General features: G+C 47.5%; 1 protein-coding gene across 8 annotated transcripts in view; it reads left to right on the top strand.

Moving 5' to 3' along the window:
• Window positions 1-22,037, top strand: part of TEX14 (testis expressed 14, intercellular bridge forming factor) — a 56,958-nt gene that overhangs the window by 369 nt on the left and 34,552 nt on the right. For 6 of the 8 annotated variants that reach the window (XR_009537534.1, XR_009537533.1, XM_060134013.1 and 3 more), the window contains exons 1-11: window positions 3,872-4,000; window positions 4,829-4,962; window positions 6,736-6,817; window positions 7,385-7,515; window positions 8,601-8,714; window positions 9,939-10,062; window positions 11,181-11,359; window positions 16,287-16,438; window positions 17,903-18,093; window positions 18,899-19,034; window positions 20,425-21,350. Coding sequence is in view for 6 of the 8 variants with exons in the window: in XM_060134013.1 (XP_059989996.1) it covers window positions 4,829-4,962; window positions 6,736-6,817; window positions 7,385-7,515; window positions 8,601-8,714; window positions 9,939-10,062; window positions 11,181-11,359; window positions 16,287-16,438; window positions 17,903-18,093; window positions 18,899-19,034; window positions 20,425-21,350 (2,169 nt within the window). In the remaining 2 variants the exon portion in view is untranslated. Of the gene's footprint in view, window positions 1-3,834; window positions 4,001-4,828; window positions 4,963-6,735; window positions 6,818-7,384; window positions 7,516-8,600; window positions 8,715-9,938; window positions 10,063-11,180; window positions 11,360-16,286; window positions 16,439-17,902; window positions 18,094-18,898; window positions 19,035-20,424; window positions 21,351-22,037 lie in introns of those variants that run through there. The other 2 variants (XM_060134016.1, XM_060134015.1) reach the window with 2 other exon arrangements.

The raw sequence follows: 22,037 nt of genomic DNA, 5'->3' as shown, positions 1-22,037 counted from the left end.
GGAAATTACCAGAAACATGCTTTTAACTGTAAATAAGGAGTTTTCTAAGCAGTTTTACTAGACCCTGTGAAATAAGTGAGCCTTTCTACTCATTTAGTCATTAACAAGTACTGTTTATGTATTTCCACCGCGCTTTGTAGTTTGTATGATCTGCACTTTAACATACCCCACAACCAAGTTCTTCACCAATTAATATATTTGGCATCACTTTGTCAGGATGACTTTTGTAGTTGTGGTTTAAAAGAATCTGAGTCCAAATTTTAATATGGAACAGCAACACAATGTAATGAATCAACGACAAGTGAACATTTCTTCTCTTTGTGGAGGACTTTTGCTTTTTCCAGGGCCTTCCCAGGCACTAGCTCACTAAAGCTTTACAACCAGCTCTTCGACAGGGAACAGCAGGTATTTTTACAGTTCCCATTGGACAGAACCAGAAACAGATTTTGAGCGTTTGTATGATTCCAGCCGATTTTCACAGGAATGCCAGAATAAACACAATCATAAGTCATAAAATAGCTTTCCCATCTTACAGAAGGAGGCCGCTTAATTTTTTTTTTTTAAATATTGATGTTGAAAGCTTGTATGTTGTTATAAGATTGTTTGCTTAGTGGGAAAAACCTTGGAAACTTGGAGAAGTATAAAGAAAAAAACCAATCAGCATGAGAATTTTGAAACCCAGACATAACACAGTGCAAATTTTGCTCTGTTTCCTTCCAGAATTTTTCTGGACTTGCATATTTGCATATTTGTCTCTACTGTATCAGTGTTTAATATCAAAACTCAGAAATAAAGGGCTATCTCACTTGATGTTTGCAGATAACAGCTTTGTAGAGAGGCCATATTAGCCCTGCAGTTCCTCAGCAAAAATGCAGCATTTTCTAGTCATCTGCATTTGCATCTGTTTTGTGGAAGTTTAGAGCTAGGTTCTTTAAAGAAGAAATTATTCAAACCTTTAATATTCCAGAAAGTTTAAATGGCTGGTCCATAATGGTGCATTGTGTTAATGATAGGGTTTGAGACCAGGAGCCCAGCACCTGAAGAAGTTCCCTTTTTAGAAATCCCCATGATGCCAGGGGGAGGTGGGAAAGGACAATATCAAGAGGAAGAAGGCAGACCCTGTAGCTTTTTATTTTGTGATAGGAATGCTTTCATGTACCTTAAAAATATGTTCCATCAAGGGAAGGGAAATTTCTGGAGGGAAGTTGTATTCCTAAGTGCTCAGTGGAAATGCTGTGATGGCCTGGGCTTATTGAGGTCACAGAGTCAGATGCCTGCAGGACTAAGTGGGGTCAGTGGGTACAGGCTCTGTCTAAGGAGCATCTGTTGCAGCTGGGCAGAAAAGGAAGCCATGGAGGCCAAATCTTCCAAATTTCCAAGAGGCTGGAAATCCCAGTTTTTATTGTGAAATCCCCAAAGTGTTAAGTATTGTCCATTACTTTAAATTCTTTTTATAAACACTATGTGGACCAAATAAAACATGCCTCTGGGTTGCCAAATCAATATGTGGGCCTCCAGTTTTCAACCTCTAGGATAAATTAATAAAACAATACACATTTTGATATCACTTGGACCTGGATTCCCTTGTAAGGGTTAGTTGGGTATAAAAAACATTATTTTTTTCTTCCTTAGCATTCACAAGAAATGACAAATAATATCTTCTCTCTCCCTACCCAGCTCTCTTACTATTTATGGGAAGAATGATTAGAAGGCTGTAAAACATTATACAAATTTATTTTTAAAGCAAGGAGGGGGCTTCGCTGGTGGTGCAGTCGTTGAGAGTCCACCTGCCGATGCAGGGGTCACGGGTTCGTGCCCCGGTCTGGGAAGATCCCACATGCCGCGGAGCGGCTGGGCCTGTGAGCCATGGCCACTGAGCCTGTGCGTCCGGAGCCTGTGCTCCGCAAAGGGAGAGGCCACGACAGTGAGAGGCCCGCGTACTGCAAAATAACTAAATAAACAAAAAAATAATAAAGCAAGGAGGATATTACATTTCCCATAGCGCAGTGTGCTGGACTGCTTATCAGACCCAGCAATAAGGGAGAGCTCACAATGAGATATCCCAGCGGTTCCCAGATGCCTGGGTACAGGCCAGCCTCATTGGCGTCAGCTGGGGAACTTGTAAAAAGTACACATTCCTGGGCTCTATGCTTGCAGGTTATGATTCAGTCTGTTGTGTAGTCTGAGAATCTGTATTTTTGACAAATATCCCAATGACTTATTAAGTAAATTATGGTAAATCTGTACATTGGAATACTATGCAGCTGTTAAAAAAGAATTGAGGTGACTTGTATGTTCTCATATGGAAAATTCTCCAACATATACTTTAAATTTTTTATTTATTTATTTATTTATGGCCATGTTGGGTCTTCATTGCTGCACGTGGGCTTTCTCTAGTTGCGGCGAGTGGGGCTGTTCTTTGTTGCAGTGCGTGGTCTTCTCATTGCTGTGGCTTCTCTTGTTGCAGAGCACAGGCTGTAGGCGCATGGGCTTCAGTAGTTGTGGCATGTGGGTTCAGTAGTTGTGGCTTGCGGGCTCTAGAGCGCAGGCTCAGTAGTTGTGGCGCATGGGCCTAGTTGCTCCACAGCATGTGGGATCTTCCTGGACCAGGGCTTGAACCTGTGTCCCCTGCATTGGCAGGCGGATTCTTAACCACTGCGCCACCAGGGAATTCCCTCCAAGATATACTATTAAATGAAAAAATGTAAAAGCATAACAGTTAATGTAGCACGTTCTTTTTGTTTTGGCCACACCATGCGGCTTGTGTGATCTTAGTTCCCCGACCAGGGATTGAACTCAGGCCCTCAGCAGTGAAAGTGCTGAGTCCTAACCACTGGACTGCCAGGGAATTCCTAATATAGCATATTCTTATTCCTACTTGTATATGCATAGAAAATTTCTGGAAGGATACAAAAACTTGTAACAGTAGCTGCCTCTCGGCAGGAGAACTGTGTATGGGTCTGGAATTGGGAGACTTTCTTCTTATCTTTATTATCTCCTTTTTCATTTTATTTCTTCTTCTCCTTCCCTTTCTGCTTCCTCCTACCATTTGTGTTTCGTTTTAAATTAAAGAGAGCAAGCTCTGGGACTTTCCTGGTGGTCCAGTGGTTAAGACTCCACACTCCCAACTGCAGGGAGTGCGGGGGTTTGATCCCTGGTCAAGGAACTAAGATCCCGCATGCTGCTGGGTGTGGCCAAAAAAAAAAAAAAAAAAGAGCAAGCAAGCTCTGCAGGTGATTCTGACGTGCAACCAGGTTAGGAAACCACAGCTACACATCACATCTCTACATCTCACAAAGGCTGTCCCTTCATGTCTCAGATAGTTTACTGGTTTTGGTTAAATTTTTCTGAGCTGTAGATGCTTGACCAGATTGCTGATGCCAAGGTCTATGGGCCTCACCATAGGACTTGGGAGGTAGAGACATTCTCACATGAGGTGGTCTCTGGTGAGGCTGTGCTTCACCAGCCTGACCACAGGGCGCTACAGACATGAAGAAATTGCTTCAGGGCAGCCAGTATCAGGGGGCTGTGGGGAAAGAACACTGGATTTTGAACCAGACCCATACCTGGGTGTGAATCTTGGCTTTGCCCTTTCGTTTCCTCATCTATAAATTGAGAAATAATACTGCCTTGAAGGGTGGAGGTAAACATGGAAAAGGGGGATGTATATAAAGCTTCTGTGAGGCCCCAGATAGGTGTTGTTAGGCCTCACAAATGGTGTTGTTACAGTTCTCATCACCAAAGGTTGCCTTTGTAGAAAAGGAGCCCTGTGTTACCCATGGAAGGGGAAGAGTGTTGCCATGGACGCTCATTGTACCCCTCCCCCATCTCCAGCCGCTGCTTTGATGGGAGCACTCCTATCCATGCAGCAGCGTTTTCAGGCAATCAGTGGATCCTCAGCAAACTGCTGGATGCAGGGGGTGATCTTCGGCTCCATGATGAGAGGGGTCAGAGCCCGCAGACCTGGGCTCTGGCAGCAGGGAAGGAGCGCGGCACCGCGGTAAGTGTGGGCGCGCTCTGCAGGCACACCCAAGGCAGGGCACAGGGCTGGGAGTCAGGCGCCCAGGGGCAGAGGCTGGTCCTGGGGCAGCACAGGACTTGTAGTGGCCTTGCCATTGACATTGGACACACAGGCCTGGGTTGAAGCAAGTTAACCAACTGTAAACCTTGGGCAAGTCTAGTGAACTTTTCTGGTCATCCATTCAGTGGGGAGGGAGAACAACTGTAATTTCGTCTGACCCTTAACTAGCACTTGTCGTGCATCAGACGTTCTGAATTAAATTAAATACTCATTTAATCTTTACAACAACCCTCTCAGGTAGGTACTATTATTGTCCCCATTTTACAGATGAGGAAACTGAAGTGCATTGACATTAAGTAACTTGTCTGTAGCCACTCGCTGGCAGGCATAGTGTGTTTTAATGAGGGCTAAATAATCTAACAAATGTAAAGGGCACGTGGAGGGAAGGGGGAGATGGGCAGAGTCCCTTCCCTCTGGTTCTCCTGCTCAATAGCTATTGGGCCTTGGACAAAAGTTAAAATACTCCTCCTGCCTCAGTTTCCTCATCCGTTGAATGAAGGATTTGGAGGCAATTATTGCCAAATGAGCTCCCTGAAAATCTCATTCCATGTCTTTAGGATATGGAATCTCATTCCATATCTCATTCCATATCTTTAGGAAGTCACTTGGGCCCTTCCCTTTCCAGAGATTTCCCTGTGGGGGGCTTCTGTCTCCTCAGAGCACTCCCCTCAGACCATTCCAATCCCACTGAAGGCCAGGGTGGCCATTAGCTGTGTGGGCATTGACTGTCTCTGCCGTGTGTTGCAGATGGTGGAGTTCATGCAGCGCTGTGCCGCGCACATGCAGGCCATCATCCAGGGCTTCTCCTATGACCTCCTGAAGATTGACTCCCCTCAGCGGCTCATCTGTGGCCTGCCCCGGTTTGGGGGCCTCATGCAGGGGTGAGTGCTGCCTCAAGCAGACTGGGATGTTCTGCATCACCCCCGCCTTCCTTGTGGGAGCCCTCGGTCCCCTCCACAATGGTCCCTTCCAGCAACTGGCCCACCCAAAGGGGTGAGCTTGGAGGGAGAGGACATTGCCATGAAAACCTTCAGTTGTCCCCCGGCTTCCAGGAACGTCTGGGGGAAATGAATTCTGGGCTCCAGTGGGAACCACTCCATGGTTAGCAGGGAAGGAAGGAACTTTTCAGGCCTGGGCTGCCCAGCAGAAAACACTTTCTTAGCAGAGCAGCTGGCTAGCTTTTTTTTTTTTTGTCATCTCGGAACCATGGAAAACGTGTTCCTTTATTGGAACATGCATCCTTTATATCCTAAGGTTGCAAAAGACACAAATGCTTAATTTAAGGTTCCTTGGGCTGTTTTAAGCTGGTGTAAGACTTGCTGCCACCTGGGTGGGCAGCCTCCCCTTGTCCCCATCACAGGTGCAGGAGGTGAGCTCCATCCAGGCTTCTCTTCATGCTCAGGAGAGTTATTTTAAGTTCCCTGGGCTTTAAGACTTAGGATTTATATGTGGAAAATTCTTTCCATTTTGATTTTCTCTGACAGCATCTCTTTCTGTGATCAGGGTGAGTAGACTTGTCACACTCTTCACAGGCTCCCGCATCCCATTCTGTGCACACTGAGTCCTGGTTTTCCTCTCATGACCTGGATGCTTCTCATGCAAGATGAGTTAACGATTCCCTCGAGGACCAGTTACTCCTAACTGCTCTTCTTGCTGCCACTCTTGTCCATCTTGGTTCTTTACTCAACATCCAGAATGACCTTTTAAAAATGAAAATCGAATTGTGCCACTCACTGCTAAAACCCTTTCAGGGTCTTCCCCAAGGCTATCAGGTTAAACTCCCAAATCCCCCATCTGGCCTTGGAGCCCATGCTTGGTTCAGCTCTTCCATCTCTCACACCTCCGCTCCTGCCAGCGTTAGGATCTTGGCAGACCAAGTTCCTTCTAAAAGAGCCAAAGCCTAGTCCCTGCTGCTGTTTTGTGACCTCAGGCCAGCAGGTTTCCCCTTTCTGGCTCCATTTTTCCCATCTGTAAAATGAGAAAGTTGGACAAGGTATGCTTTATGATTCTTTCCAACTTTGACCATCTCTGTTCGTTATCTGTTGTACTAATCCCAAACTTAGTGGCTTCAAACAACAATAAATATTTGTATCTCACATAATTTCTGTAGGTCAGGAATGGCTACACCCAACTCAGCCATTCCAATAGGAATGGCTGAGTTGGGTGGCTCTGGCTCAGGGTTTCTCATGAAGATGTGGTCAAGATGCAGCTTGGGCTGCAGTCATCTGGAACTGGAGGATCCAGTTCCAAGGTGGTTCACTTGCATGGCTAGCAAATTGGTGCTGGGTGTTGGGCCTCCCCATTAGGCTGCTGGAGTGTCCTCACAACATGGCAACTGGCCTCCTCTAGAGCAAGTGCTGCGAGAGAGATCAGGGCAGAAGTCCCGGGGGTCTGGCCTTGGAACTCACACCACTCCGTCATTTCTGCAGTATTCCATTAGGTTAACAGGCCAGCCCTCTCTGACCTGTGTGTGGCTACACAAGGGCATGAATACCAGGAAATGGGAATCACTGCGGCCCTCTCAGAGGCTGACTTCCACTGTCAAGTAGTAAAGACAAAACCAACTACGCATTCTGACAGCTTGGTTCAGCGTTGTTCCTCTAGATATGGGTAGTTAATCCTTACTTTTCTCCTCCTCTTTTAAATATTTCTAGAAGCCCTAATGGCTCTCCTAACCGACTGCCTAAAGCTGGAGTCATTTCTGCCCAAAATATCTACAGCTTTGGCTTTGGAAAGGTAAGAGGTTGCTACCAACACTCAATGTTTGCAGGACTAACTGGGGAATCGCCCGGCCCTGCCAGGGCCCACAACTGTGTCCAACTCTTCCTTCCTATGGAAAGTTAAAATACTCCCTCTCCAAAGTGTTTTTTTTTTGTTCTTTACTGCTCTTGCAGGACAAGTACCACCTCTTAGTGTTCTTGTCCTTACTGAAAAATGATGAAAACCTTGGAGAGTTCTCTTGAACGCCTTTGGGCTAGATTTGGGGAGTTTTAGACAATGATCCTTTAATTCCCAGCGAAGCCCTCAGGCATGTTCTGTGGGTGTCTCAAGAGGCGCCTGAGGCCTGGTGCTTCAGGCCGGCATCTGACCTCTTTCCGTGAGCCTCTGGTTTCCTCCCTAGCAAAAGGGAAAGGGTATTACAACCTTGCAGTGCCTCTTGGAAGATTAAAGATAATAAAAAGAATTATGTCCGGTGCATAGGGGTATTCAGCAAATTGATAAATAGCAGCTCTCTCTATTTTTAGCTGGCTGGTAAAGTTCTGGAGTTTTTCCCCACCATTTGAAGCTGTGCTTTGCTTTCAGTTTTATCTCACAGGGGGCACGCAGCTGGCTTACCTAGGATCTCTTCCAGTAATTGGAGAAAAGGAAGTGATTCAAGCTGACGATGAGCCCGCCTTCTCTTTCTTCAGTGGCCCCTACATGGTCATGACCAAGTAAGTGGAAGCTGGCCAGTGGAGGTGAGACTTAGTCCCACAGGAAGGATGGACTTTAGTGACTTCCTTGTGTGTGGAGGGTTTCTGCCCAAACACAAGGACACACTGAAAAGCAGATGTCTAGATCAGGATTTCTCAGCCAGGACACCATTGACATTTTTGTTATCCTTTATTGTTGGGGGCTGTCCTGTGCACTGTAGGATGTTTAGGAGTGTCCCTGGTTTCTACTCACTAGATGCCAGTAGCAGCTGTGTTTGCCTCCCGTCAACCCCCTACATTTGTGATTGTGACAACCAAAATGTCTACAGACAAGGCCAAATGGCCCCTTGTTGAGAACAACCGCTCTGAAAGATTACTCATGACAGTGTTTCAACCTTTCTACTCTCTAGAGAATTAGAGGCAGCATAGGGGTGACTGTCTGGCCTCAGGTCAAAGGGTACTGAAGCCCTGCATGGCTCTCACCAGCCAAATGCAGCGGAGGCGGCAGTGATAGGATTTGGCTGTGATGAAAGCCCCTGGGACGTTCTCAGTCCCCAGAGGCCTGCCTGCTGCGGGGTCACAGGAGCTGTCCTGGCCCAGGTCTCTTGTCCTCCTTGAACCTGGCTGCCTCTTCCCTGCTTAGAAGTCACACCCTTCTAAAAAGGCCTCCACAGACCCGCAAGGCTCTGCATCCCCTGCGGATATGCTTCTTGTTTTCCTGCCCGTGCCGCAGATCTGTTGTCACATCCCCTCTTCTTCTGTCCACTGCTGTGGCCTTTGCCCACGTCATCACTGTCCCTCCCCCAGGCTAGCGTCCTAACTGCCCTCCCATTCCCCATGCTGCTGGTACCCTTGTCTTTCTAAAATACAAACCTGATCAAGTCCCTCCCTCCCTTAAATCCTTCAGTGACTTCCTGCCACCTGCACTAAGTCCCTGAAGTGCTTTAGGCCCCCGGGGGTGGAAGGAGGGAGGACCCAGCAGTGCTGGGGTGGGGGCTTTACAGAGTCTGTATAAACACTGCTTCTCTGATCTCTGGCTACAGAGCTCCTCACTGAAGCAGAGGCTGCTCACTCCCTTCTGCTCCCACTCTCTCCTGCCCTTGTAGCCTGCTGTGGAACGGGAGCAGGGTCACAGCGAAGGAGCTGCATCTTCCCACCCACCCGCACTGCCGCAGGCGGCGGCTGGCTGACTTGTTAATTGCTGAGCTAGAGCACAGCAGGTGAGAAGAAAACCCAAGAGCATTTCAGACCCAAGTTCAGGGCTGTGCAGGGCTGTGCCTCAGGGTGGAGACCAGCCCCCTCAGCCTTAGCATTTCCTCGTTGTAGGTTGATTTGACTTCCCAGGGCTGCCAAGAAAGAAGAACTCATGAATAGCCTGAGTGTGGGGGTGGTAGGGGCTCAGTTCTGTCAGCTGATCAACTCCCCATGACACATGTCTCTGAGGTGCAGCCTTCAGGCCTGGCGGGCTCTTCTGCAGCCCCTGAGGCCCACCTTATTTTGGGCCCTGTGCCCATCAGGTCAGCGTGTGCAAGACTATCTTCGTAGAGCATGGCTCTGCTGGAGACCCACGTGTCTGAGGAACCATGTCTCTCCTTTGAGGACACGCTGATGGGTCTCAGTACCTTAGGTTTCCTGTGGCTCAGGGGTTAATCTTTCAAAGGGGCAGGAAATCCATCCTCAGTTTCATACCAGGGCTGCTGAGGCCTTGGAATAGGCCCTGGCTCATCGAGTTCTCTCCTGAGGAAATCACTCAACTCCTGTAAAGCCAGATCCTTCCTTTTGGAGAAGTCATCCTAAAGGGACTCAAGGAGGCTGGAAGGGCTCATAGACGCAGCATGGATTTTTTTTTTAATATTTATTTATTTATTGCTGTGTCGGGTCTTATTGCAGCACGCGGGATCTTCCTTTGCGGTGCACAGGCTCAGTAGTTGCAGCACGTGGGCTCAGTTGCCCTGTGGCACGTGGGATCTTAGTTCCGTGACCAGGGATCAAACCCACGTCCCCTGCATTAGAAGGTGTATTCTTAAGCACTAGACCACCAGGGAAGTCCCCACAGCGTGGATTTTGATATGAGGGTCTATGACCTTGGGCCTGACATCTCCCTGACCTTGGTTTCCTCATCTCTAAAATGAGTGTAACTGTAATGATACCTTTCTTGCAACTGGTTGTTAGGATCAAGTTGATGTGTATAAAGTGCCTTGCTTAGTAGCTCTTAGTGACATTGTCGTTGATGACCCTAAGCCCTCAGGTTCTGATCAGTGAAAGGTCAAGGGTTCCACCAACAGAGACCCCTACTCCCACCCCATCCCCCTTTCTTGGAAGAACATTCTGTGCAAATAGTATTTGTATGGAGTGCGTTCAGGGTGCCAAGAAGAAAGGAAAGCGCCCATCTTCCATCATGTCCTCTTCCCTCTGCCTCATCAGAAGCCTCCTTCCCTCTGCAGCAAGTTGCGGCACCCTCACCTGCTACAGCTGATGGCTGTGTGCCTGTCCCAGGGCCTGCAGAAGACCCGCCTCGTGTACGAGCGTGTCACCATCGGCACGCTGTTCTCTGTCCTCCATGAACGGGTAAATGGCCGTTTCCCTGGGTTTTTCCCTTGCTCCCCCCCACCCCCCGCCCCAGCTCTCCCTTCCCTTCCTCCCTCTTCCTTCTCCCCCAGCAGAAGAGTTGAGAAACCTCTTAATTCTTTACTCTGTGGGAGCTATATAACACACCATTTAAGGCTGATGAGCACGTTGGAACGAGTATGATTGTATTACTGTTTGTCTTGCTTTTTTATCAGACATCTAAGAGCTCAGTAGACCCAGAAATCACATAGCCACACTTTTAGCTAACTATAATCAAACAGCCTCTGGTCTTACTTCCCGGTATTTTCACTGGTGCCCTGCAGGACCTTTATATGCAAGTCTTTATCAGTCCCCTCTCCCTTTTCAGACTTCCTGGTGGAGGCGGGGACATATTCCCTGACCCACAGACTCCCTGGGAAACATGCTTTGGGCTGACATGTGGCTTCAGAGAGGTCCTGAAAGATTTGTTTTTCTTTCTCCATGACTTTGTTCTAAAGACCCTGGGCTGGAGTGAGAAGAGACCCTCCAGGAAGGGCTCTTCCCTGAAATGGCTCGCCATTCCTCCTGCCTGAGCACCTCCTGTTAGTGTCCTAGTTCCCTTTCCTCTCCTTGGGTGAGGGCGTTAACTTAAAATGCCACTTCTCTGGGGAGAGACCTGTTATGATTGGGTACTTTGGTGTGAGTGAATTTCTGTCCTCCTAGGATGAACTTTCTAGGTCATCTGACTGTGGTAGGGGGTGGAGTGTCCTTTACGTGTCTAGGTTCTCCCGCAGCACAGGCTTGGCTGGGGATGGAGAGCGGGGCAGGTGCATTGCTGGTGGTGGCAGGCCCACTCTGGAGGTGTGTACCAGGCTTTGAGGACTTTTCTCCTCATTTTTCACGGTATCAAGCAGCTTGGCTGAGAGAAAGGAACCCCGGTTTGGAGCCAGGGGCCCTGGGTCAGTGGGACCTTAGCCGATCACTTAACTTCCCTGAGCTTTAGGTTCCCCAGCTATAAAATGGGCACACTATGTGGCTGTCGTGGAGATCAGTTGAAAAGACTTTGGGAACTACAAAGCATTCTACAGTGTCGGGGGCCGCAGTCCCCTTTGTTCTGGTGGTTGATCTCTTGCTTGCAGCGGGCCCAGTTCCCCATACTGCACATGGAGGTGATCGTGCACCTGCTACTCCAGACCTCCGACGCCCTGAGATACCTGCATTCTCGGGGCTTTATCCACCGTTCCCTCAGCTCCTACGCCATCCACATCGTCTCCACAGGGGAAGCGAGGCTGACCAACCTGGAGTACATGATGGAAAGGTGGGTGTACCTCAATCATGACGTCCAATCAGGATCTCCCTGGGGGTGCTTCGCTATAGAGAGAGAATCTGATCTGGGCTTGACTCCTCATTGGGGGGCTGAGCTGGCTATCCATGGAGGAGGAGGTTTCCCAATGCCTTGCCCTGTCAGCCAAGGTTAGAGGGACTTTGGGGAAGTTATTTCTGCTCAGGACATTCTCATTTTAATAAACATTTAACAAGCATGAGCACACATTAGCCAGCATGTATAAGTTTTCAAAATTTTCTGTGGCTTCACACAACCGAAGTATTTCTCACTCACATTGCACTCTGGTGTGTGTGTGTGTGTGAGGGGGTGGTGGCGGCATTCACTATGTTCCACGTTCCTCCCTGCTGTGGCTTCACCATCCCCCAGGCCTCAGTCCCCCCACTGTATTCTCTGCATGCTGGTCAACGAGCAAGAGCAAGCCTGGAGGGACGCAGCGGGGCTTAGGGACTACCTGCAGCGTGTGCATTGTCGCTTCCCACTCTACATTGGCCAGAGCCAAGTCACCTCTTTGCAGGGAGGCTGGGAAATGCACCACAGCTGTGCATCCTGGAAGGAGCGAGAAGGCGATGGGTGCTGGTGAGCGTTGCGGTCCTGGTCCCGATGGGTGGGGATCAGTGCTGTGAGGGAAGCAGTGACAAAAAACAATGCCCTTATTCAAGGGTTGGTGGATGGGCTTCACTTCCCATTTGGCAGGAGTCAGAGTCCTCCTGAGAGTTGAGGGCTGGCTCCTATCTCCTGCCCCTAGGTTCTGGGGAGCAGAGGATCTCCCCTGTGCTTCCTTGCTGTCGTCCACAGCTCTGAGCCCTAGGCCCAGGTTGTTCCTGTGCTGCTGTGAGGCCTCAGCCACGGGCAGACCCATGGCTTAGATCTGCTTACCTCCACTTACCCTGGTCCTCACCTACCACCATCGCTGAGGCTTTGTTTCTGAGTCTCTCAGCAGGTCTTTGCTGCTCACATGTTCATAATATACTTCTCTCACTACATGAAAACCTCTACCAGGGCAGGGATTTCTGTTTTATCCGCTGCCATGTCTCAGATGCCTAGAATAAGTGGGAGCTCAGCATGTTGTTTAAATGAATGAAGTGGAAAGACTCACTTCCTTGACCGCATGAGCCCTTGGTCTCTCTGCCTGGAGAGGGGAGCAGGGACCAGATTGTGCTTGACCTCATGGACCTTGGCAAAGAGTTTGAATTTAAGAACACGGGGATGCTGTGAATGTTTTTTTTGAGCAGAATGGTGTCATGGCTGAAATTTACAGGTTAAGCAGACCCCCTCACTCCTGCCATGTGGAGAAGGGGCTGTGACGGGACGAGAGAGAAGCAGGGGAACAGTTAGGGTGTGACTGGAGCAGTGTTCCATGTGGGAACCGGTGGAGGCCAAACAGCTGTCGCCAGTTGAGTGGCTCAGTCTCAGATCTGGTCCATTCTCAATCCCAGTGGCTCCCATGGCCTAGAAGATTAAGTCCCGGCACTTTGCAGGGTGAGAAGCCTTCCAAGGTCGGGCTCCGCCTACAGTGCCATGCTCATCACCTCCCACTCTGCCTGGCCATCTGAAGACACTTTCAGTCCACGCCATTTCCCAGCGCTCTGCTCCTTGCCTCCGGAGTACCTGACACTCCCTTTTATCCTTTTAAACTCACTTCTGACACAGTCTCCCACCACACCCTGTGAAGCCTATACTGAAGCCCTGTCCCCACCTCACTGAGCATATTTCACTCCCCTGCAGCCGAGTGTCTCTGCCCCCCGAGATGGCGAGCTCCATCCGAGAGGGCAGGGACCGTGAGTTGTTCATCTTTAGCACCCACCTCAAGCCTGCCACACAGTAAGTGCTCAGGAAGCATTTGAGTGAATGGTTGAGTCTAGCTGAAGGGAAACTTTGAAATGATTCAGAACAGGGTTCACCACTTTGGCTGTGTATTCAAGGGCAGTAGAAGCTAAGGGATTTGGACATTTTTGCCGTTGATAACAGGCTTTTCAAGAAGGCTGACAGAACCCAAGCTGTTTGCCAGTGATGCGGCGCCATCTGTTGTTGAAATGGAGGTATAACAGTTTCTTTGACTTGAGCTCTCCAGTAGAAATGTGAATCCTAGGGTGAAATGGAGCTTTGGAGATGGCCAGGCCCAACGCTGTCCTTTTATAGAAGAGGAAACTGGGGCCCAGAGAGGTGAAGAGGTGGTCTGAGGTTACCCAGCTGTGGCTAGAATCAGGTGGTAGAGGACGTTTCCTGGCTTATAGGGGCAGGACGGATTGGAGGTTGAAGGTAGAAAAACCAGCCAGGAGGCCACAGGGCAGGGCCTGGTGGTGACCAAGGAACCAAAATAGAAGGGAAAGATGTGAGATGCACCGAGAAGCTGGGGTCCACAGACTGGTCAAGTGAGGGGCTGTGAAGTAAATGGGTAGGAAAGTGTGAGCTCTTTTGGGCTTGTTGACCTCAGAATGGAACTTTGGGCAGAAATGTCCGTCAGCAACATTTGACAGCTCATAATGTGAGTTGATTACCCAAGAATACAAAACAGCTTTCAGTTCTGCATTTATTTTTGGTAGCACTCTATTCAGGCCGGTACAGTTGTTGAATGTCATCGTTAAGAGTAGCACTCCATCTCTTGGTGTAAAAATGATACAGCAGTTTCTCCTATTCTTCAACTCCTTCTTAATGGAATCTTTAGAGCTGGAATTGACCTTGCAAGTGGTATCACATAGCCATAGCCAAATGTAATTTTAATGATGTCAGAGCTGAAGCCCAGAAAAATAACTACCATGGAATGACGGCCAGAAAAGAAACTCCCTTCCTACACCCCACTAGCGTTAACAGAGAAGGAAGAGGGATCAGAAGAGTGGAAGTAAAAGAGAAAGGATATAAATCCTGATTGTAAATAACTTGTCCCTTGCCTTAGGCAGCCTGAGAGGCCCAAGAGGGTCAGTAAGTGTCTCCTTTGGACAGTCAGCCTACAAGGTGAAGAGCCAAGTGTGCTAGGTCCTCAGAATATATCTCTGACAATAAAACACGACATTGCTTTTCCTGTGATACTAATATAATATTTGCATGTGTATCCACGCTGTTCACATGACACCTAGGCCACACTTGCCTATTGAGCAATACAACTAAAGAGTCTAAATGTACCATCTTTTTTTTTAAAAAAAGAGAGAAAACAAAACAAAAATACGGTCTTTTATAGCTTCATGGCTTCCTGAACTCATTGCCATCTATCAAAAGTTCTACCGGAAGAAATATTACTTAGGGAAGTTTATTCAAAGTCTGAGAAGTCCATCCCATCCTCTAAAAGCTTTCCTTTGCCAGCAAAAAGAACTTCTGGTTACTTGCTTTTTAGGAACTTAATTTTTTTTTTTTGGCCACGCTGCACGGCTTGCAGGATCTTAGTTCCCCGCGGGAGACTGAACCCGGGCCCCAGCAGTAACAGCGCCAAGTCCTGACCACTGGACCTCCAGGGAATTCCCAAAAACTTAATTCTTAATTATCAACCAGCAGTCACCAAGTCTTTACCAAATGCCTACCATAATGTTCATATTAATTCCTTACTTGCTTAGTGCTTTATGGTTCACCGAGTGTTCCCACACGTGTGATCTCATTTGATGCTCATGACAGCTGTGGGCAGAAGTCAGTGCTGGTCACCCTGAGGACTCTCTTTGGCCCAGAAGACATTTAGGATACTCTGACTTAGCTCTCAAAGAGCCTGGTTGCGAAGTTGAGTTATTCAAGCCAATCAGTGAACCTTTGAGTGCTAAACTGAGAGGGCTCGTTCCCAAGAGGGCAGAGGTCAGAAAAGAAGCAATCACGAAGAGCTGGAAGAGTCTCAGAAGGCTTTGATAAAGCAGGTGGGGCTTGAGGGGGTTCTTGAAAGGGTCTTAGGTTCATTCAATCAAAAGGTAAGCATTGAGGCCCTGGTATAAGTTTAGAGATACGGTGATACAAGAGACAGATAAGTGGCCTACCCTCGTGGAGCTGACTTTGGTGGAGGGGAGACAGATTATAAACAATAAATCAATGAACAAGAAATTCAGATAATAAGTGCTCTGAAGCCAATAAATTGGGACTACTTTACATTAGGTGGTCAGGTAAGTCCTCTCCGAGGAGGTGATTTTTGAGCTAATACTTTTTTTTTTACATCTTTATTGGAGTATAATTGCTTTACATTGTTGTGTTAGTTTCTGCTGTATAACAAAATGAATCAGCTATATGTATACATGTATCCCCATATCCCCTCCCTCTTGCGTCTCCCTCCCACCCTCCCTATCCCACCCCTCTAGGTGGTCACAAAGCACCGAGCTGATCTCCCTGTGCTATGCAGCAGCTTCCCACTAGCCATCTATTTTACATTTGGTAGCGTATATATGTCCATGCTACTCTGTCACTTCGTCCCAGCTTACCCTTTCCCCTCCCCGTGTCCCCAGGTCCATTCTCTATGTCTGCGTCTTTATTCCTGCCCTGCCCCTAGGTTCTTCAGAACCTTTTTTTTTTTTTGAGATTCCACATATATGTGTTATGAGCTAATACTTTAATTACAAGAAGCAGCCAGTCGTGCTAGGATCTGTGGGCAAAGCATGCCACGCAGAAGAAGCCACCGGTGCACAGACCTGAAGTGGTGATGTACTTGACATGCTGGAGAAACTGAAAGAGGGCCCCTGTGACTTGAGAGGAGTGAGTGAGCAGGAGAGAGCGGCCAGATGAGGTGGGAGGCAGGGCAGGGCCTGCTCGGGTAGGAACGGTAAGGAGTTGCAGGCGTTGGAATAGCAGGCAGTGTGGGTTAGCTCAGGGTCTAGCTGGTTTCTGGAAGCTCAAGGAGGTTGTCAGGCTTCAGAGGCAAATGTTTTCACACATGTGCGGCATGGTGATCACAGTGATCTTTTAAGACATGAGCCCTACTTTGTGTTTCCTTCCGTAGCCGGGATGGAGGTGTACACAAGGACCTGACTCGAGTATCCCTCCCCACCCAGCTTTACAACTGGGCCGCCCCGGAGGTGATCTTACAGAAGGCAGCCACAGTGAAGTCAGACGTCTACAGCTTTTCTGTGATCATACAGGAGATTTTAACAGGTAGATCAAAGAGCTCATTGACAGTGACCAAAGTCCCTATTCTTAGGTTGAATTTTTTTTCCCCCAAGTGTTACTTAGTTTTATGAAAATGCAGGACACAGGCAAAAAAAACTTCTTTAAGGAAACCTCTTTGGGTTTATGGAAGGTATAAGATGATCTCCCAGAAATCTTTCTCTTTTAACCTGTTCTTTAAGACTCAGCAAAGCTCACCTATCAGCCTGTCAGTGGTAATGCATTTAATCCAAGGAGCGTTTTTAAACTGAATATTGCTGTCAATGCTTAGGGGTGGGTCTCTGTAAGGTGCCTCTTAAGAACTTTTTTTTTAAATTGAAGTATAGTTGATTTACAATGTTGTGCAATCTCTGCTGTACAGCAAAGTGACTCAGTTATACATATATGTATTATACATTCTTTTTTTGTATTCTTTTCCATTATGGTTTCTCATATTGAAAAACCATATTGAATATAGTTCAATATATATGTTTTTTTAAAGAAGATGTTTGGGGTAGGAGTTTATTAATTAATTTACTTTGCTGTGTTGGGTCTTTGTTTCTGTGCGAGGGCTTTCTCTAGTTATGGCAAGTGGGGGCCACTCTTCGTCGCGGTGCATGGGCCTCTCACTATCGCGGCTTCTCTTGTTGCGGAGCACAGGCTCCAGACACGCAGGTTCAGTAGTTGTGGCTCACGGGCCTAGTTGCTCCACGGCAGGCATGTGGGATCCTCCCAGACCAGGGCTCGAACCCGTGTCCCCTGCATTAGCAGGCAGACTCTCAACCACTGCACCACCAGGGAAGCCCTATAGTTCAATATTGAATATAGTTCCCTGTGGTATACATTAGGACCTTGTTGTCTATCCATTCTAAATGTAATAGTTTGCATCTACCAACTCCAAACTCCTTTCCCCCATCCCTTTTGGCAACCGCAAGTCTGTTCTCTATGTTAAGAACTTATAAACGAGGGGAAAGGACTGGCCTCTGAGAAGTAAACTGTGAAATCAAACACACCCAGAATCCAGCGTATGTATAAGCAGTGTCACTTAAAAGACATAGAAACCCTTCCAAACATATAGAACTCTAAGGTGAAGGCATACATGCCACATTCACTAAGGGGGTGAGAATCAGCCCCCATTTAGCAGTGTTTACAGTCTCAGAGGCAAAAACCACACCTTCCATGACATGAATGTATTGGGCAAGCCTACTTGACACCAGGAAACATTCCCTTGTGGTCCCTAGGTCTGCCAGCAGAGAGTCCATACCTACATGAGTCTGACACTATTTTTTCCTGTCTCTGTGGCAGGGATTTCCCTGTTATTTGGGTCAAGTGGTTTCTCCTTTGTTACTGGGCTTCCGGTAGTTTTTCTACAGAAAGAAGTTAATTTTAAAGAGGTTGAGTGACTTGACAAAGGTTAGACAATTTCATGTGATTTCTTAATGTCTCTCCTTCCTATGGCTTTTTCCTTAACAGACAGCATACCCTGGGATGACTTAGATGGCTCAGTTATTAAAGAAACCATAGTGTCGGGAAATTATTTAGAAGCTGATGTCAGGCTTCCGAAACCTTACTATGACATTGTTAAGTCAGGCATCCAGGTCAAGCAGAAAGACCGAACTATGAACCTTCAAGATATCCAGTATATTCTGAAAAATGACTTAAAGGTAAGCTGTGAAGTTGTTGGGAGTTTATTTCTGCTTACCTATCTCAGGGGATAGGGAGTTAGAGACCAAGAAGAAGCTAGAGAACAAGTTTGTAGGATATTTTGGAAATCCTCATTTCATTACACCCTTTCTGTGTTCCCAAGAAAATTCTAACTGCCTAACTTGGTGAGGGCAGCAGGGAATTGTGGAGGGAGGCTGCGGAGTGTCAGTACATAAAAGGGACACCCTGTAGGCACACAGTGCGATTCAATGAATGACAGCTACTGTTATTACTTTTCTTAAAAATTTATTATTTTTTTTTGTATTTTTGGCTGCATTGGGTCTTTGTTGCTGTACGCGGGCTTTCTCTAGTTGTGGCGAGTGGGGGCTACTCTTCGTTGCGGTGAGCAGGCTTCTCATTGTGGTGTCTTCTCTTGTTGGGGAGCACGGGCTCTAGGGGCACGGGCTTCAGTAGTTGTGGCACACGGGCTCAGTAGTTGTGACTCGCAGGCTCTAGAGCGCCGGCTCAGTAGTTGCGGTGCACGAGCTTAGTTGCTCCGCGGCATGTGGGATCTTCCCGGACCAGGGATTGAACCCATGTCCCCTGCATTGGCAGGCAGATTCTTAATCACTGTGCCACCAGGGAAGTCCCTGTTATTACTTTTTAAATATTGGTAATTAACAGTTAATTCATTTATCAGGACTACAGTCAGTCTACCCAACTGGGGTAACGGAGGGTTTGTTTGACACCTAGATATGTTTCTAAAACACCATTGACATTCAGATGATTGCAGATATGTCCTTGCCAGTACTTCCCTTGTTACAGGATTTTATTGGAGCCCAGAGAACTCAGCCAACTGAGAGTCCCAGGGTGCAGAGATATGAACTCCATCCTGATGTCAATGTCTGTTTAGGAGTGACTTCAGAACATCCATTGCAAATAAAAGAGCTGAAGGAAGCAGGTATGGCCTTAACCCACAGGTATGGCCAAAACCCACAGGTTTTGACATGAATGTGTTCTGAGAGCTGTAACTAATCAACTCCTCCAAACTATACTCATAACTTATACTGGGAAGGATGGATGCCTTAGGGAAAAATCAAGATCCTTAAAATTATTAAGTTAAACTTTTTGGGCTCCATATACACCTTGATTGGATCCAGAACTGTGCAGTAACAATCTGTTTCTTTCTAGTATGATTTAGGAATGTATTTAATTGTTTCACAAATAAAAATGGTGATTTTAAAATTTAAAACTATTATCTGCTCATTATAGAAAATTCTAAACAATACAAAGAAGATTACTTAACATTTAATTCGTCAGAAATAATTTGTTAACATTTTGGTGTTTCCTTCCAACCTTTCTTCTAAAGCCTTACTGCTTTTTAGTACACTTGGAAACCTTAGAGCTCTGAGCTGGAAAGGACCTTGCAATCATCTGGCTTGATGCCCTCATATTCCAGATGCGAAAACTAAGGTTCAGAGAGGTTGTGGCTTGCTCACAATTCCAGGTTTATTACGCACCTGGAACATAGGCCTTTGGATTCTAGCCAAGTGACTATTCTCTGACTCTTTGGACAGGCCTGGAAGCCTCCAGAATGGCCCTCCAAGCTCTTATTACTTTGGCTCCTTCGACCCATTCTCTGCGAGCTTACACCATCAACCAGGGGTGGTGGGTAGTCAGTCCTGGAGTTATTTTTTGAAGTATTATCTCTCTCAGTGCAGTGGCTTCTTGGGCAGTGTCTCAGCTTCTTTTATCAGATGCTCACAAAGAGCACAACTTGAACTGACATGAATATTCAAACACCTTTAGTGTAAAGTATGAATTTAGTCCTAAGATTCAGGGGCCTGTAATTTGCTTGTCCTGAAGTTATGCATGTTTTGAACATACTATAACTTAAGCTTAGAACATTTCCTCCCGGGTTTGATCCTTCCCAAATTTTCTTTTTTTTTTTCTCTTACATATACATATATATATATTTATTTGGTTGCACTGGGTCTTAGATGCAGCAGGTGGGCTCCTTAGTTGTGGCAGGTGGACTCCTTAGTTGCAGCATGCATGTGGGATCTAGTTCCCTGACCAGGGATCGAACCCGGGCCCCCTGCATTGGGAGCACCCAGTCTTAACCACTTCACCACCAGGGAAGTCCCCCAAATTTTCTATCTCAACCCACATCAAAATAGTTAGAAATACCCTCTCACCCTCTGTGTGTGTATCTGGTAGTCTTCCTAACTGGAAAGGGAGTGGGAAGATAAAAAGGTTTTTTCTGTGTTCTCATGCTACTGGAGCAACAAGCCAAGGCTGCTAAGCTGCTGCAATCACTTTAATCAGCTGCATGTTGCTACTCTTTTCAGCAGGTGGCCAGCTTCATTCACCAAGGGGTCACTCCACTCTCACCAAGAAAGCAACACCAGAGCCTCTGGTCCCAGACCCAAGTCTGGAGGCCCAGGAGACACAGAACCAAGACGCTGCTTCTCCTGCTTGCTCTGTGGGGGAAGAGGCCAGGAGCTCCAGCCCAGATCAGGCGAGCCTCTGCAGCTTCGAAATCAACGAAATCTACTCAGGCTGCCTGGACATGGGAGATGACAAAGAGGAAGAGCCCCCAGGAACTGGTTCATCTCTTGAGGGGGCCAGACAAAACCAGGTAGATGAACTGAAGTCCATGGAAGAAGAGTTGGAAAAGATGGAGAGAGAGGCATGCTGTTTTTCCCATGAAGACAGCAGCTCTTCAGAAGCTGACACGGAGCTCTCCTTTGAGGACTGGGGCTGGCAGAGTGGTTCACTGAGTTCACCCAGCCTGCCTGAGCCAGCCAGAGGAGCCAAGGGCAACGTGAGCAACAGGTCCCTGACCGAGCAGTACATCAGTAAGTGTGTGCTGAATCTAAAGATTTCACAGACCTTAATGCACCAGAATGCCAATTTGCTGAGGAGTATTCAACAGAAAATAGATAAGCTTGAGATGACACAGAAGGAGCAGGAGGGCAGGTCTCTGTGGGCTTCCTCAAGAGAGTTTGCAAACGGCTATGACTGGCCTTCAGCCCTGGGCCCCCAAGCTTCAAGCTATATTCCTCCTGCCATGCAGCTGCCAGGGAACCTGCAGCCGGACACTGAGGGCAACTGCCCGACCCTAGCAAAGTCTCCAAGAACAATGAGAGACTTTCAAGGAGAACATTTTGGCAAAAGGTCCAAGAAAAGAAGCAGCTGTGGCTGGACACCTTTCACCCCTTTCCCCCAAGTCCCTGAAGAAAGCACTAGGGATCAGCTGGAGAAGGGCCAACAGGTAAGGCTGAGAAGTGGGGGCAGGGCAGCACAAGCAGGATCTGGAGCCGGGCTCAGCATTGCCCCTGACCTGCGAGCAAGGACTGATGTCAGCACAGCCAGCTCACAGTGGGGTCCTCTTGGCTTTGGGAAGTAAGGCCTCTAGGTTGGAATTCCAAGATAGATAACTTTTTTTTTTTTTTTTTTTTTTTTTTTTTGTGGTTCGCGGGCCTCTCACTATTGTGGCCTCTCCCGCCGCGGAGCACAGGCTCCGGACGCGCAGGCTCAGCAGCCATGGCTCACGGGCCCAGCCGCTCCGCGGCATGCAGGATCCTCCCAGACCAGGGCACTAACCCGTGTCCCCTGCATCGGCAGGCGGACTCCCAACCACTGCGCCACCAGGGAAGCCCAAGATAGATAACTCTTCACCTCCTGTTCCAAACCCAGCACACAGCCCATGTCCTTCTCTGTAAATTCAGAGACGTTTGAACCATGTGAAATTGTTGTTCTATAGGTTAAAATAATCAAGTATTGACACTTTTATATAGTTCAGCTCACCAAATATGGTATCTTGGGCAGGTATTAATCCCCATTTTAAATTGCTTATTCATTCATTCATTCACTCATTCAACAAACATTTATAGAGCAAGAGGCTATTTATTAGACCCTGGGATATTATGATGAATGAACTATAAGCTCTACTATGAGT

The sequence above is a fragment of the Lagenorhynchus albirostris genome, chromosome 20 (assembly GCF_949774975.1).
Source record: "Lagenorhynchus albirostris chromosome 20, mLagAlb1.1, whole genome shotgun sequence".
Classification (NCBI taxonomy): Eukaryota; Metazoa; Chordata; class Mammalia; order Artiodactyla; family Delphinidae; genus Lagenorhynchus; species Lagenorhynchus albirostris.
Note: the sequence above shows the minus strand (reverse complement) of the source record. Positions and strands in the feature narration are given on the sequence as shown.